General features: G+C 38.7%; 1 protein-coding gene across 4 annotated transcripts in view; it reads right to left on the bottom strand.

Moving 5' to 3' along the window:
* Positions 1–12494, bottom strand: part of dnm1b (dynamin 1b) — a 35274-nt gene that overhangs the window by 16857 nt on the left and 5923 nt on the right. For all 4 annotated transcript variants that reach the window (XM_027145567.2, XM_027145563.2, XM_027145569.2 and 1 more), the window contains exons 3-14: positions 6493–6642; positions 6083–6286; positions 5805–5903; positions 4524–4684; positions 3916–4058; positions 3603–3738; positions 2874–2941; positions 1625–1763; positions 1121–1207; positions 937–1007; positions 769–820; positions 1–12 (exon numbers count right to left, since the gene is read on the bottom strand). In XM_027145567.2, the coding sequence (XP_027001368.2) occupies positions 1–12; positions 769–820; positions 937–1007; positions 1121–1207; positions 1625–1763; positions 2874–2941; positions 3603–3738; positions 3916–4058; positions 4524–4684; positions 5805–5903; positions 6083–6286; positions 6493–6642 (1322 nt within the window). The remainder of the gene's footprint in view (positions 13–768; positions 821–936; positions 1008–1120; positions 1208–1624; positions 1764–2873; positions 2942–3602; positions 3739–3915; positions 4059–4523; positions 4685–5804; positions 5904–6082; positions 6287–6492; positions 6643–12494) is intronic.

Genomic DNA, 12494 nt, shown 5'->3' on the forward strand with positions numbered 1-12494 from the left:
CATTATCTCATCCTGATTTGCCATTTTCATAGCAACATTGGTAAAGCAAGGGAAAGGGTTTAAAAGAGGTAATTAGATAGCTGAAAAAGACAGAGTGAAAAGAAAAGTGCGACAGAAAGTAGACACAAGTAGAGGAGCAAAAAGAAATACAGAGGAGACATAACTTATAGATGCATGCCACTCAGTGACACAATCAACAAGTTTAAGTAATAAGTGCGCTTCTAATAATAGACTGTATAACACAATCATTAGGGTGTCCAAAACATTTAAAGTGTTCTATCATGCCACATGTTTTAGTGTTCAGTGAATGATATAGTATAGTGTGATAAAGTGTCTGAAAGGAGATGATTGTCAATTTTTAAGGCACTCTACTGTGTATGAGAAATATTCCAATTACAGTGGGCAAATTAACAAATATTTCCTTCACAATGTCTGCCCCAAACACTCTTTTGACAATATCTATGTATGTAGCTGTATTTTAAGCAAAATGGACACTGAATAGAGATGCGGAAATTGATTCAGACTCAGGGTTTAGCTAAGTTTAAGGGCTGAATAATGAAGAATGAATATATTTTACAGAAGCCTGAAGAGGTAATTTAAAATTAACCTATTGTTATAGATACTGAAATACTTTTAACTTTTAACTACATATTTAAAACATTCATTAATGTCCATTATAAGAAGAATGTTATAATGGTTTCTGGTTAACCAAAATACAGTAGAAAAAATGTTCAATTTGTGTAGGTGGGCTGCTGATGCCTACTGTACCTGATTCCCTGCAGCCTTCTTTTTACTCATCTGACTACTTCTCTGTTGGGCACTGTCAAGCAAATACCAACAAATTCACATCAAATTGTACAACACAGTAACAAATAAATTTTTAACTATGCTGTATAGAAACTATACACAATGTTTAATAAAGCCATATGATCTTACTTGGCAAAACCAATGAAATCTTCATGGTTGGTGTTCATGTAGGCCAGCTCAATGTCGATCAAAAGCATCACCTACAAAGAAAAATGAGAACATGACATGCAGTTGTATGCATTGTTTTATAAGGAGTCCACATGCTTGTTGTAGTCCTTTAGAATAGGTTAGTTTGTTCATAATATAGTCCAACCTGGTCCTTTGTGCGACTCTCTCTATCTCTAATATGCTGTGTGACAATCCTCTCCATTTCCTCCCTCAGCATTGGATACTGAGCAAGCTGTTTAGCACAAAACAAAGCACACATTTAAAATAAACTACTACTTTAAGAATATGACATTGGGTCATGGACACATATTTACTTTTGTGTGTAGACCGAGTACAAAAAGCAAAAACTAGACCATATTAAAGCTTATCCGTTATCATTAAATTTAAAATATTACTTGAATATTAATTTTGCAATACATTGTGGTAGCAGTTCTATCGTAGAGAACAATGTTAATGTGTTCAAATTGTTAATCACATAAACAGGACAATAATCTGACATCTGATAAACTTCATGCTTTTAAGTTTATGTTAAAACATATGTCAATCAGTTCATGTGACATTATTAAATGAGTAAATCACCCACTAAATAACTTCCCTGTTTATTAGTCTGTAAAAAAAAATTGTGATAAGCACGCATATGTTGGCTTACCTTTTTAGTACACTGTCTGACTGTATTTACCAGTTCAGAGATGACCATGTCCACACATTTCTGACATGGCTCTTTGATCTTAGCTATCTGTCTCTTCACAATCGTCTCAAAGGCCATATCAGGGGTGAAGAGGCCAGTCCTGGGCAACGAGAGACAGAGAGAGATATAAAAAGAGAAAGAGAGAGAGAGAGAGAGAGAGAGAGAGAGAGAGAGAGAGAGAGAGAGAGAGAGAGAGAGAGAGAGAGAGAGAGAGACCCTTACTTGACATAAATATTACTTACTTGCAATATATAAGAGAAATGCTTGTCAATTTACACATAGCCACTATAAAATGAACACAAGTACATCTGTCTTTTTTCTTGCACTGTTTGCACAAGGCTGCAAACATGCAAGTTATAGGTTAGATTTACTTTGTAACTGATAGTTTACTTTGTAGATCATTGTGTGTCTTTATTTAGTTCCTGGAGGAATGATGTTCCATTTCACTCTTTACTACATCAGCTATGTATTTTCAAAATGAAAATAATAGCTTCTTAATTTCACTTAGCCAGCTCATTCATACAGTTATCCAATCAAGCATCAGTGGCAGCAGCACAATACATAAAATCCATTGCATCAGCTTAAGCCTAAGCTGTGAAACCATATACTTTTTAAAGAGAAAAGAGAAGAGCTTTTTCCTTGACACCCTTTCATGAAATCCTTAATGGGTTTTTGTTTGTTTGTTTGTTTGTTTGTTTGTTTATAGATGTTGCTGAAAAACACAAAATTTTTATTCAGGCCTTAAATAAAATCAGAATTTATGGAGGGTGTGCTTTCACATTTCCATGACTTTCATGTTTCATGTTTTATATATTATATTTAGTTATGTAATATACAATATAACCCACACCAATGTAGATTTCCTGATCCTGATGAAGTCTGTTTCTAGTATAACAATTTCTAAAAAATAAAAAATGGTGCCACAAATTAGAAAAAAAAAGAAATAATCATCAGCCTATTGGACAGTAATATACAGTTTTTTGTGCTTTGCATAATCAGAGCTTATTGGCTAGGATACTAGACATTAAATGTATTGGAAGTGTAGGTGTGGGGTGTGTGTGTGTGTGTGTGTGTGTGTGTGTGTGTGTGTGTGTGTGTGTGTGTGTGTGTGTGTGTGTCTGTCTGTCTGTCTGTCTGTCTGTCTGTCTGTCTGTGTGTCTTTGTGTGTATGTGTGTTTGTGTGTATGTGTTTGTTTGTGTGTATGCTCACCTGATACCATGGATGTTTTTAATAGCATAACTGATTTCCTTGCGCAACTCTTTCTCATCAAATTCCATCTACACATTCAAAAGACAGGAAGAACAAAGTGATGTCATTATAACAAAAAATATATCTGTGTGTTTCCTGTGTGTGAGATTCGTACAGTAGAGCTGATATCATTAACCATGTTTGCCTGAATTCCCAGGCCAACTGCATCTCACCATCTGCACAAAGGCTTTAGCCCAAAAATCTATTATTTAAGAACTGGGGACACATTTATTTCCTTTTTTTGTTGTCACTGTTGTGCACACATATTTTCAATGTAATCATTATAGACATGAGGACTGCAGTTTATTTGATTTAATTTGATTTATGTGCTATAAAGCAAGATTTCAGTGTTTTTAAACTAGCTGTTCAATGATCTGTTCCGTCCACTGTCCATCTATTGGCATGTACAGTAATATATCTCAATATTTTCTCCACTTTGGGCTTCTATTTACAATTTTCTGGTCAGGAAATGTTCTCCACCCTTAGCCAGAACAGAGTTGCACAGTTATGCTTTTTGCACTGATGTTTGTGTAATGGTAGTGGTGTGGGAATGGGAGAGAAAACCATCTACAGTATATTAAATTTGCCTTGCAGACAACAGATCACGCTTAACAATTACAAACTGTCAAGTTATGTGAAGTGAACTGCCCCATGTAAGAGAAATTATTCAAAGGAATTCCTTATAATCACCTTGACCAGTTCAAAGGGGAAACGCTCATGAAAAATACGGTTGATCCTGGCTCCCCCTGACAGCTCATAAGTGTCGATCTGATCACCAGATCCCTCGATACACTTCTCAAAATCCACTGCAAACTGCTGAACCATTCTGTAAGAAAAGAGAGCAGCAGCTGCCTGATACCTAGGAGCTCATGTACAGTATATGCTGAATGAATGTTCATGAAAATGAATTATCAACCAGAATTAACCTTATCACACATGTATATACACATTTAATACATGCTAGATTTTTAAAAAATAATGACAGCACAACAATTTGACTAACTGAAGAAGGGCTTTGGTCTTGCGGGAGGGGTCATCTGGGCGGAAGTTCTTGTATTCTTCCACTTCCTTCTCAATGGACAACAGCTGACTTTGCAACTTGTTCCTCAGCCCTGGCAGTGTGTCTCGAATGTGATTGGTCAGTTGCTTCAAATAGAAAATCCACATGCAGATGTTAATCTAAGCAACTCATGTGGTTGCATTTACAGTTCAACAAGAAGAGTTTGTGTTCATTTGAATAATGACTGTGATGATAGTTAACCATAATTACAAACAAAGACTTTATTACCCCAACACTTCCTTATTTATTCTATCATTGTAAAACCTTGCTGTTTTCCTGCAAATTTGGAGTTTGTTTCTAGAGTATAGTCTGCTAATGTGAAATTATAACAGATTTGTTTACTCTGCCTGTGAATCATCTTGCTTGATTTTCTACTTGAAGTATTATTAAAATATCTTATGTGTATTATTAAAATATCTTATGATGTGCCAAATAGTCTTTTATTCCTATAGTTTTAGCTAGTTGGAACTGTATTTGCTATTCTATACAAAATGACACATTGAGCTTTAAAGCAAATGTTTAATTGTAAAATTAAATCCACTGTCTCTTACCTGATTGAGGACTTTCTGCAGGTAAGGGGTCCCCATGCGATCAGCCAGGTGGCGATAGGAAGGGTGGCTGAGGAAGAACTTCCTCTCGGCTGCCATGGCAGCAGTAATGTCCTTTTTTCCATCAATATCTTTCTGACTCCGGTTCACAACTCCAATGTAGCCTACAGGGGGCATCAGATGTCAGTGAGCCAGATCACAGGCTTGTATGTTATGAGGTTTAAAGCTGGGATTCTCAATAGTGCTTTTTACACTTTGAATATTTACCCCAGATGCATTGTAATCCCTGGCTAACCAGAATCCTGTATTATCTTGTTTGATGTTTCACACTGCTCATACTTTAGCTGGGGTTTACAATTAATCCTGGATATTCATATAGTTTTAATCATCTAACTAACTCAAAAATGCAAAACATTACTATAATTTTAATAATACATTTAAAAAGTGTGTGCTGGGGTAGATTGTACAGGCTTTCAACATTTTTGTCTAAATGGTGTATTTATGGTGTATTTATAATTATGTGGTGCAGTTGGTAGTGTTGGCACCTCACATCTCCAGGGTCTGTGGCAGAGTGCAGTGAGCTTGGCTTACTGCATGTTCATATTTTTACATGTTCTTCACTGTTCATGTGATTTCCTCTGAGTTCTCTAGTTTCCTCCCACTTTCCAAAGATATGCCAGTAGGTGGATTAGCTAAGATCACGCTTCTGTGTGTGAATTTCCATGACTGTGTATGTGAGTGTGTATATTTGTGTGTATCTCTGCCTCTGGCCAAGTGCGATCCTGACCAAAGTTAATGAGGACAATGTATGAATTATGAATATGATTATCTTTAGCAACCTTTAATCACTCTGCTCAGGGTAACAGTAGATCGAGAGCAGCACATAATTGGAAATCATTACACAAAGTGGATAAAGAGCTTGGATGAGAGAACTCCAACATGGACAGGAGGAAAACATGTCTTATTCAACATTGATAGTATGCTAAGCTTCTGTTTGAACTGGGAAACCTTAAGCCAGGAAATTTTCTTTACGAATCAGTGATTTTTTTTTTTAGTGGAAGAGGTCACTGGGTAGAAATAATTGAGAACCCCTGATCTATAGCAGTATATTTTTTATTCTGATGTTTCTAAAGATGAAGATGGATATTCACTTTCAGAAAGAAACATCAATGAAAAGTACCCTCTGTATCTCAGAGATGACTCAAAAATAACTTGCTATCTCAGCGATGATACACATCAAATTTTAAACTGGGGACAAAGTGAACTTCTGTGAGTGAAGTTTACCTCTGCGCAAAGGAAGAAGCTTGTTCTCCAAGATTTCACGTGCATCGGTGCCCTCATCCATCAGGTCCAGTTTAGTTATCACACCAATCGTTCTAACACCTGCTCAAAGACACACATTCACACATACACATGCAAAGTCACACAAAAATTAAAAATGAATACCCCAAACACGTATTACACATTCTGTGTATTTGGCCGTTCAAGATGTGGTCACTCAGAAGCAAAACACACTAGACGTGACTGCAAGACATATATGTATTAAACACTGTATTTCACACCTTGAGGGTCCACTTCCTTGGCAATCTTGAGGGCATCTGAGTTGGCGAGGTCTGAGTTGGCAGGAGAAACGGCCAACAGGAGACAGTTCTCCTTTGTAACAAACTGCATGATCATTTCCCTGATTTGGAATTCAATATCAGCTGGCTGGTCCCCCACCGGAACTTTGGTCATTCCAGGCAAGTCCACCAGAGTCAGATTCAATACTGGAAAGGAAGAAAAATTGGTTTATGTGCCTTAAACTTTTAAGAAGAATGATGACCATCACTTTTGACCTTCTGGCAGCATTTGTCTGGTCCCCAAATTGCTTTTTGAAAAGCTTTTATTGTAATGCATTTTGAATCTGTCACATGTGCTTTAACCTGGTCCATTATACAGTTAATCTTGTTTGTGTATGTGATGTATGACTTACCAATTGGAGAGTAGACTCTCAGGTTGATGGGTACAGGAGAGATGCCTTTGTTCTGTCCAGTGATGCGATCTGTTTCTGCTTCGATCTCCTGACGCACTTCCTCAAAATCAGTGAACTTTTTCCCTTTGCAGTGAAGAAACTCAGCATATTCTACAAATAAATCATGACTTTATGAATGAAATTGGATGATTTTATGATTTATAGCTTGTTGAGGGCAGGCGTGGTTCAGTGCTTAAAATATTGGGCTACTGATGTCAATTGATAATGGACTCTTCTTTGTTGCTTACAGGGAAGCGCAATTCTGGCTCTCAACTGGGACACATAGGACTAGAACCTGGACTTTTCTGCACAACACCCACTGCCTCAGCTAGATTATTGTACACCACATATTACATATATTGCATACATTCATTCATTCATTCATTCATTCATTCATTCATTCATTCATTCATTTTCTACCGCTTATCCGAACTTCTCGGGTCACGGGGAGCCTGAGCCTGTGCCATATAATCAACCTACCATGCATGTCTTTGGACCGGGGGAGGAACCCGGAGTACCCGGAGGAAACGCTCGAGGCACGGGGAGAACATGCAAACTCCACACACACAAGGCGGAGGCGGGAATTGAACCCCCAACCCTGGAGGTGTGAGGCGAACGTGCTAATCACTAATCCACCGTATTGCACACATTTGCACAATAAATACAGTTTTGTCACCAATCCATAGTATACAGTATACAGTATATATATATTACAGTTCTGTGAAAAAGTAATTGTCCACCAAGCAAATGATATTTAATGTAAATATAATTACATTTTAATTTAATTAAAGTAAATGAAATTTAATGTAAATGCAAAATTCAAAGATTTAATAAAAATGATGATTTCATTTATTAAAGAAGAAAAGCTGACGAAGTTTGGTGAACTGGGATGTCTGGATGCTGTCAGCTTCCAACCCTCACAAGAGGCTCAGGTTTTCAAACTGTGGAGTGGTGGGATGCTTTAATTCCCAGTAGACCCCCATGTCTGTGTCACCTTCTGGCTTTAGCCCTTTAGTTATGCTGTCGTACTGTAGCTATTCTTGCCAGAGTCCCTGACTTTGAAAATAATTTTCCTTGTCCATCACCTGATTACAGTCATACTTAACAATCTCTCTCTCTCTCTCTCTCTCTCTCTCTCTCTCTCTCTCTCTCTCTCTCTCTCTCTCTCTCTCTCTCTCTCTCTCTCTCTCTCTCTCTGTTGAGCTGTATATGCCACTCCTGAGCTCGCAGTGTTCCTAGTCTGATCAGAGTTCCTAGCCTGACATCTCTTCTTATGGAGCTACAGTACTTTGTCAATCCTGATGGGGTCTCTTCCCTGGAGACTCATGTGAGTTTTGTGGAAGGGGCCGCCCGGAGACTGTCTCGGATGTTGTGTCAGTCAGCTCTATGGTCTGGTCTTTATCAGCAATTATGTCTATGATGAACTCAGAGTTTACGATGACCCATTAGTTACTCAGGAGCTCTCGGTTGCACTATTATAAACTGTTGTAGAAATAACATTATTTACATTTTAATTATTTCCTGTCCAGTGTAACCCAAATGAGGATGGGTTCCCTTCTCAGCCTGGTTCCTCTCAAGGATTCTTCCTCATATCATCTCAGGGAGTTTTTGCTTGTCACCTTCTGCTTGCTTATTAGGGATAGGGATAGATATATAGTATTTAAAACTTTAAGTTAAAAAAAAATGTAATTGTATATTTATATACAAACCTGATTCCAAAAAGGTTGGGACACTGTACAAATTGTGAATAAAAAAGGAATGCAATAATTTACAAATCTCATAAACTTATATTGTATTCACAATAGTATATAGATAACATATCAAATGTTGAAAGTGTGACATTTTGAAATGTTATGCCAAATATTGGCTCATTTTGGATTTCATGAGAGCTCCACATTCCAAAAAAGTTGGGACAGGTAGTAATAAGAGGCCGGAAAAGATAAATGTACATATAAGGAACAGCAGGAGGACCAATTTGCAAATTATTAGGTCAATTGGCAACATGATTGGGTATAACAAGAGCCTCTCAGAGTGGCAGTGTCCCTCAGAAGTCAAGATGGGCAGAGGATCACCAATTCCCCCAATGCTGCAGCAAAAAATAGTGGAGCAATATCAGAAAGGAGTTTTTCAGATTTCCAAAAAGTTTAAAGTTATCATCATCTACAGTGTATAATATCATCCAAAGATTCAGAGAATCTGGAACAATCTCTGTGCATAAGGGTCAAGGCCGGAAAACCATACTGGATGCCCGTGATCTTCGGGCCCTTAGACGGCACTGCATCACATACAGGAATGCTACTGTAATGGAAATCACAACATGGGCGAATCAAAATTTCTTTTTGGAAAACTGGGACGACATGTCATCCGGACTAAAGAGGACAAGGACAACTCAAGTTATCAGCACTCAGTTCAGAAGCCTGCATCTCTGATGGTATGGGGTTGCATGAGTGCGTGTGGCATGGGCAGCTTACACATCTGGAAAGGCACCATCAATGCTGAAAGGTATATTCAATTCAATTCAATTCAAGTTTATTTGTATAGAGCTTTTTACAATAGACATTGTCTCAAAGCAGCTTTACAGAATATAAACCTAGAGCAGAAGGTAAACATAAGGAATGATAAAAGAAATAACAAATAATAAAAGAAAAAGAATTAACAGAATAAAAAATTCAAGATTTAAATATATATAGTTCACAATGTGTATGTATTTATCCCCCTATGAGCAAGTCTGAGTTGACTCAGGCAGCAGTGGCAAGGAAAAACTCCCTTAAATTGGTAAAGGAAGAAACCTTGAGAGGAACCAGACTCAAGGGGGATCCATCCTCATATGGGTGACACTGGGGGTGTGATTGTAATATACAGTCAAACAAATGTTGTATTGGTGTAAGGATCATGGACTTCAGATCTCCTTAGTATCATAGAGTCTAACTGGAGATGTCTCAGTGGACGTCCAAAGGCTACGTCCCACAGAGGACGTTGGGAGCTGGTACAATGTCTGGATGCCTCGGAATGGGTACAAAGAGAGAAGCAGTGGAGAGGGATTAACATATCTGCTGTTCATAAAAATGTGCAGGTCTGATGTACTGGTGCATGATATTATAGGATGTATTATGTGTACGCCTGACAAAAAAGAGATGGGTTTTTAATCTAAATTTAAACTGGGAAAGTGTGTCTGAGCCCCGAACACTATCAGGAAGACTATTCCAAAGTTTGGGAGCTAAATGAGCTCCCCACCTTTAGTAGACTTCGATATTCTGGGAACTACCAGAAGTCCTGAGTTTTGTGATCTCAGAGAGCGTGAAGAATTGTAACGTGTTAGAAGACTAGTTAGATACATGGAAGCTAAACCATTAAGAGCCTTGTACGTAAGTAGCAGCAGTTTGTAATCAATTCTAAACTTAACAGGTAGCCAGTGTAGAGATGATAAAATTGGGGTTATATGGTCATACTTTCTTGTCCTAGTGAGAACTCTGGCAGCTGCATTTTGGACTAACTGTAGCCTATTTATTAAAGGTGCAGGACAACCACCTAGTAATGCATTACAATAGTCCAGTCTAGAGGTCATGAATGCATGAACTAGCTTCTCAGCATCAGAGACAGACAGGATGTTTCTCAGCTTGGCAATATTCCTAAGGTGGAAGAAGGCTGTTTTGGTAGTATGAGCGATATGATTTTTAAAAGACAAGTTGCTGTCTAATATAACACCAAGGTCTTTCACTGTCAAGCTACTAGTAACAGTACATCCCTCTAAATGGAAGTTAAATTGTGAGAGTTTCTGTGTACTGGTTTTTGGGCCTATAAGTAGTATTTCTGTCTTATCAGGGTTTAACAACAGAAAGTTGCAGCTCATCCAGTCTTTTATCTCTCTAAGGCATTGAGTTAATTTGGACACTGTAGCTATTTCATCTGGCTTTGATTAGATATATAACTGTGTGTTATCAGCGTAACAATGGAAACTAATCCCATGTCTTCTAATAATGTTCCCTAATGGAAGCATGTATATCGAGAAAAGCAGAGCTCCTAGAACTGATCCTTGAGGGAACCCATGATTAACTGGTAATAAACTGGAGGATTCACCATTTAATTCTACAAAATGGTATCGGTCTGACAGGTAGGATCTAAACCAACTTAAAGCCTGTCCATGAATACCTGTGTAATTTTGTAAGCGATCTAGAATGTTGTGGTCTATAGTGTTGAATGCAGCACCAAGGTCAAGTAGAACTAATAAGGACATACAGTCTTGGTCCGAAGCTAAGAACAAGTCATTTGTAACTTTAACAAGTGCTGTTTCTGTGCTATGATGGGGCCTGAAACCTGACTGAAACTCTTCAAGGATGTTGCTCTCCTGTAAGAAGGAGCTCAGTTGAACAGGCACAACCTTTTCAATTATTTTATACATAAACGGAAGGTGTGAAATAGGTCTGTAATTTAATAGTTCATTTGGGTCTAAGTTAGGTTTTTTGATGAGTGGCCTAATAACTGCCAACTTGAAAGACTTTGGGACATAACCTAAAGATAACAAGGAGTTAATGATATTAAGAAGAGGCTCACCAGCTTTATGTAACATTTCTTTCAGTAGTTTAGTTGGGATGAGTGACCGAGCTCCTCACCCTATCTCTAAGGGAGCGCCCAGCCACCCTGCGGAGGAAACTCATCTCGGCCGCCTGTATCCGGGATCTCGTCCCTTCGGTCATGACCCAAAGCTCATGACCATAGGTGAGGGTAGCAACGTAGATCGACCGGTAAATAGAGAGCTTCGCCTTGTGGCTCAGCTCTTTCTTCACCACAACAGATCGGTATATCGACTGCATCACTGCAGAAGATACACCAATCCGACTGTCGATCTCCCGCTCCATCCTTCCCTCACTCGTGAACAAGACCCCAAGATACTTAAACTCCTCCACTTGAGGCAGGAGCTCTCCACCAACCTGAAGGGGGCAAGCCACCCTTTTCCGACTGAGAACCAAGGCCTCGGATTTGGAGGTGCTGATTCTCATCCCCGCCGCTTCACAGTCGGCTGCAAACCGTCCCAGTGCACGCTGAAGGTCCTGATTTGAGGAAGCCAGCAGGACAACATCATCTGCAAAAAGCTGAATGATCCTAGGAGCTATGTTGTCTTGGGCTTTTTGCCCCTGGTAGGGTCTCCCAAGGCAAACAGGTCCTGGGTGACAGGCCAGACAAAGAGCGGTTCAAAAAAACCCCTTATGAGAAAATTTAAAATAAGGTCCGTGACGTCGCCCGGTAAGGCGCAACCGGGGCCCCGCCCTGGAGCCAGGCCCGGGGTTGGGGCTCGCATGCGAGCGCCTGGTGGAAAACATTTGGCGCATCATAAAGAGGACGATGCGACAAAGAAGACCTAAGACAGTTGAGCAACTAGAAGCCTATATTAGACAAGAATGGGACAACATTCCTATTCCTAAACTTGTCTCCTCAGTCCCCAGACTTTTCCAGAAGAGGGATGCCACACAGTGGTAAACATGGCCTTGTCCCAACTTTTTTGAGATGTGTTGATGCCATGAAATTTAAAATCAACAATCAATGATACATTTTCTCAGTTTAAACATTTGATATGTCATCTATGTTGTATTCTGAATAAAATATTGAAATTTGAACCTCCACATCATTGCATTCTCTTTTTATTCACAATTTGTACAGTGTCCCAACTTTTTTGGAATCGGGATTGTATATATATATATATATATTTTTCTCCCCCTTCTGTTTCCATACTTCTGTAAAGCTTATTTGAGACAATGCAAATTGTTAAAAGCACTATACAAATAAATTGAAATTGAAAATTCGAATTCAAACCTACCTGCCCTATGTGAAAAGTAATTTCCCCTAAATCTGTTAACTGGTTGTGCCACAACTGCAAAAACTGGCAACAAATAAGCATTTGCAATAACTACCAATGAATTTTGGCCCACGCTTATTTGCAGAATTGTTTTAATTCAGCCATTTTGGAG

The sequence above is a fragment of the Tachysurus fulvidraco genome, chromosome 9 (genome assembly GCF_022655615.1).
Source record: "Tachysurus fulvidraco isolate hzauxx_2018 chromosome 9, HZAU_PFXX_2.0, whole genome shotgun sequence".
NCBI classification, from domain to species: Eukaryota; Metazoa; Chordata; class Actinopteri; order Siluriformes; family Bagridae; genus Tachysurus; species Tachysurus fulvidraco.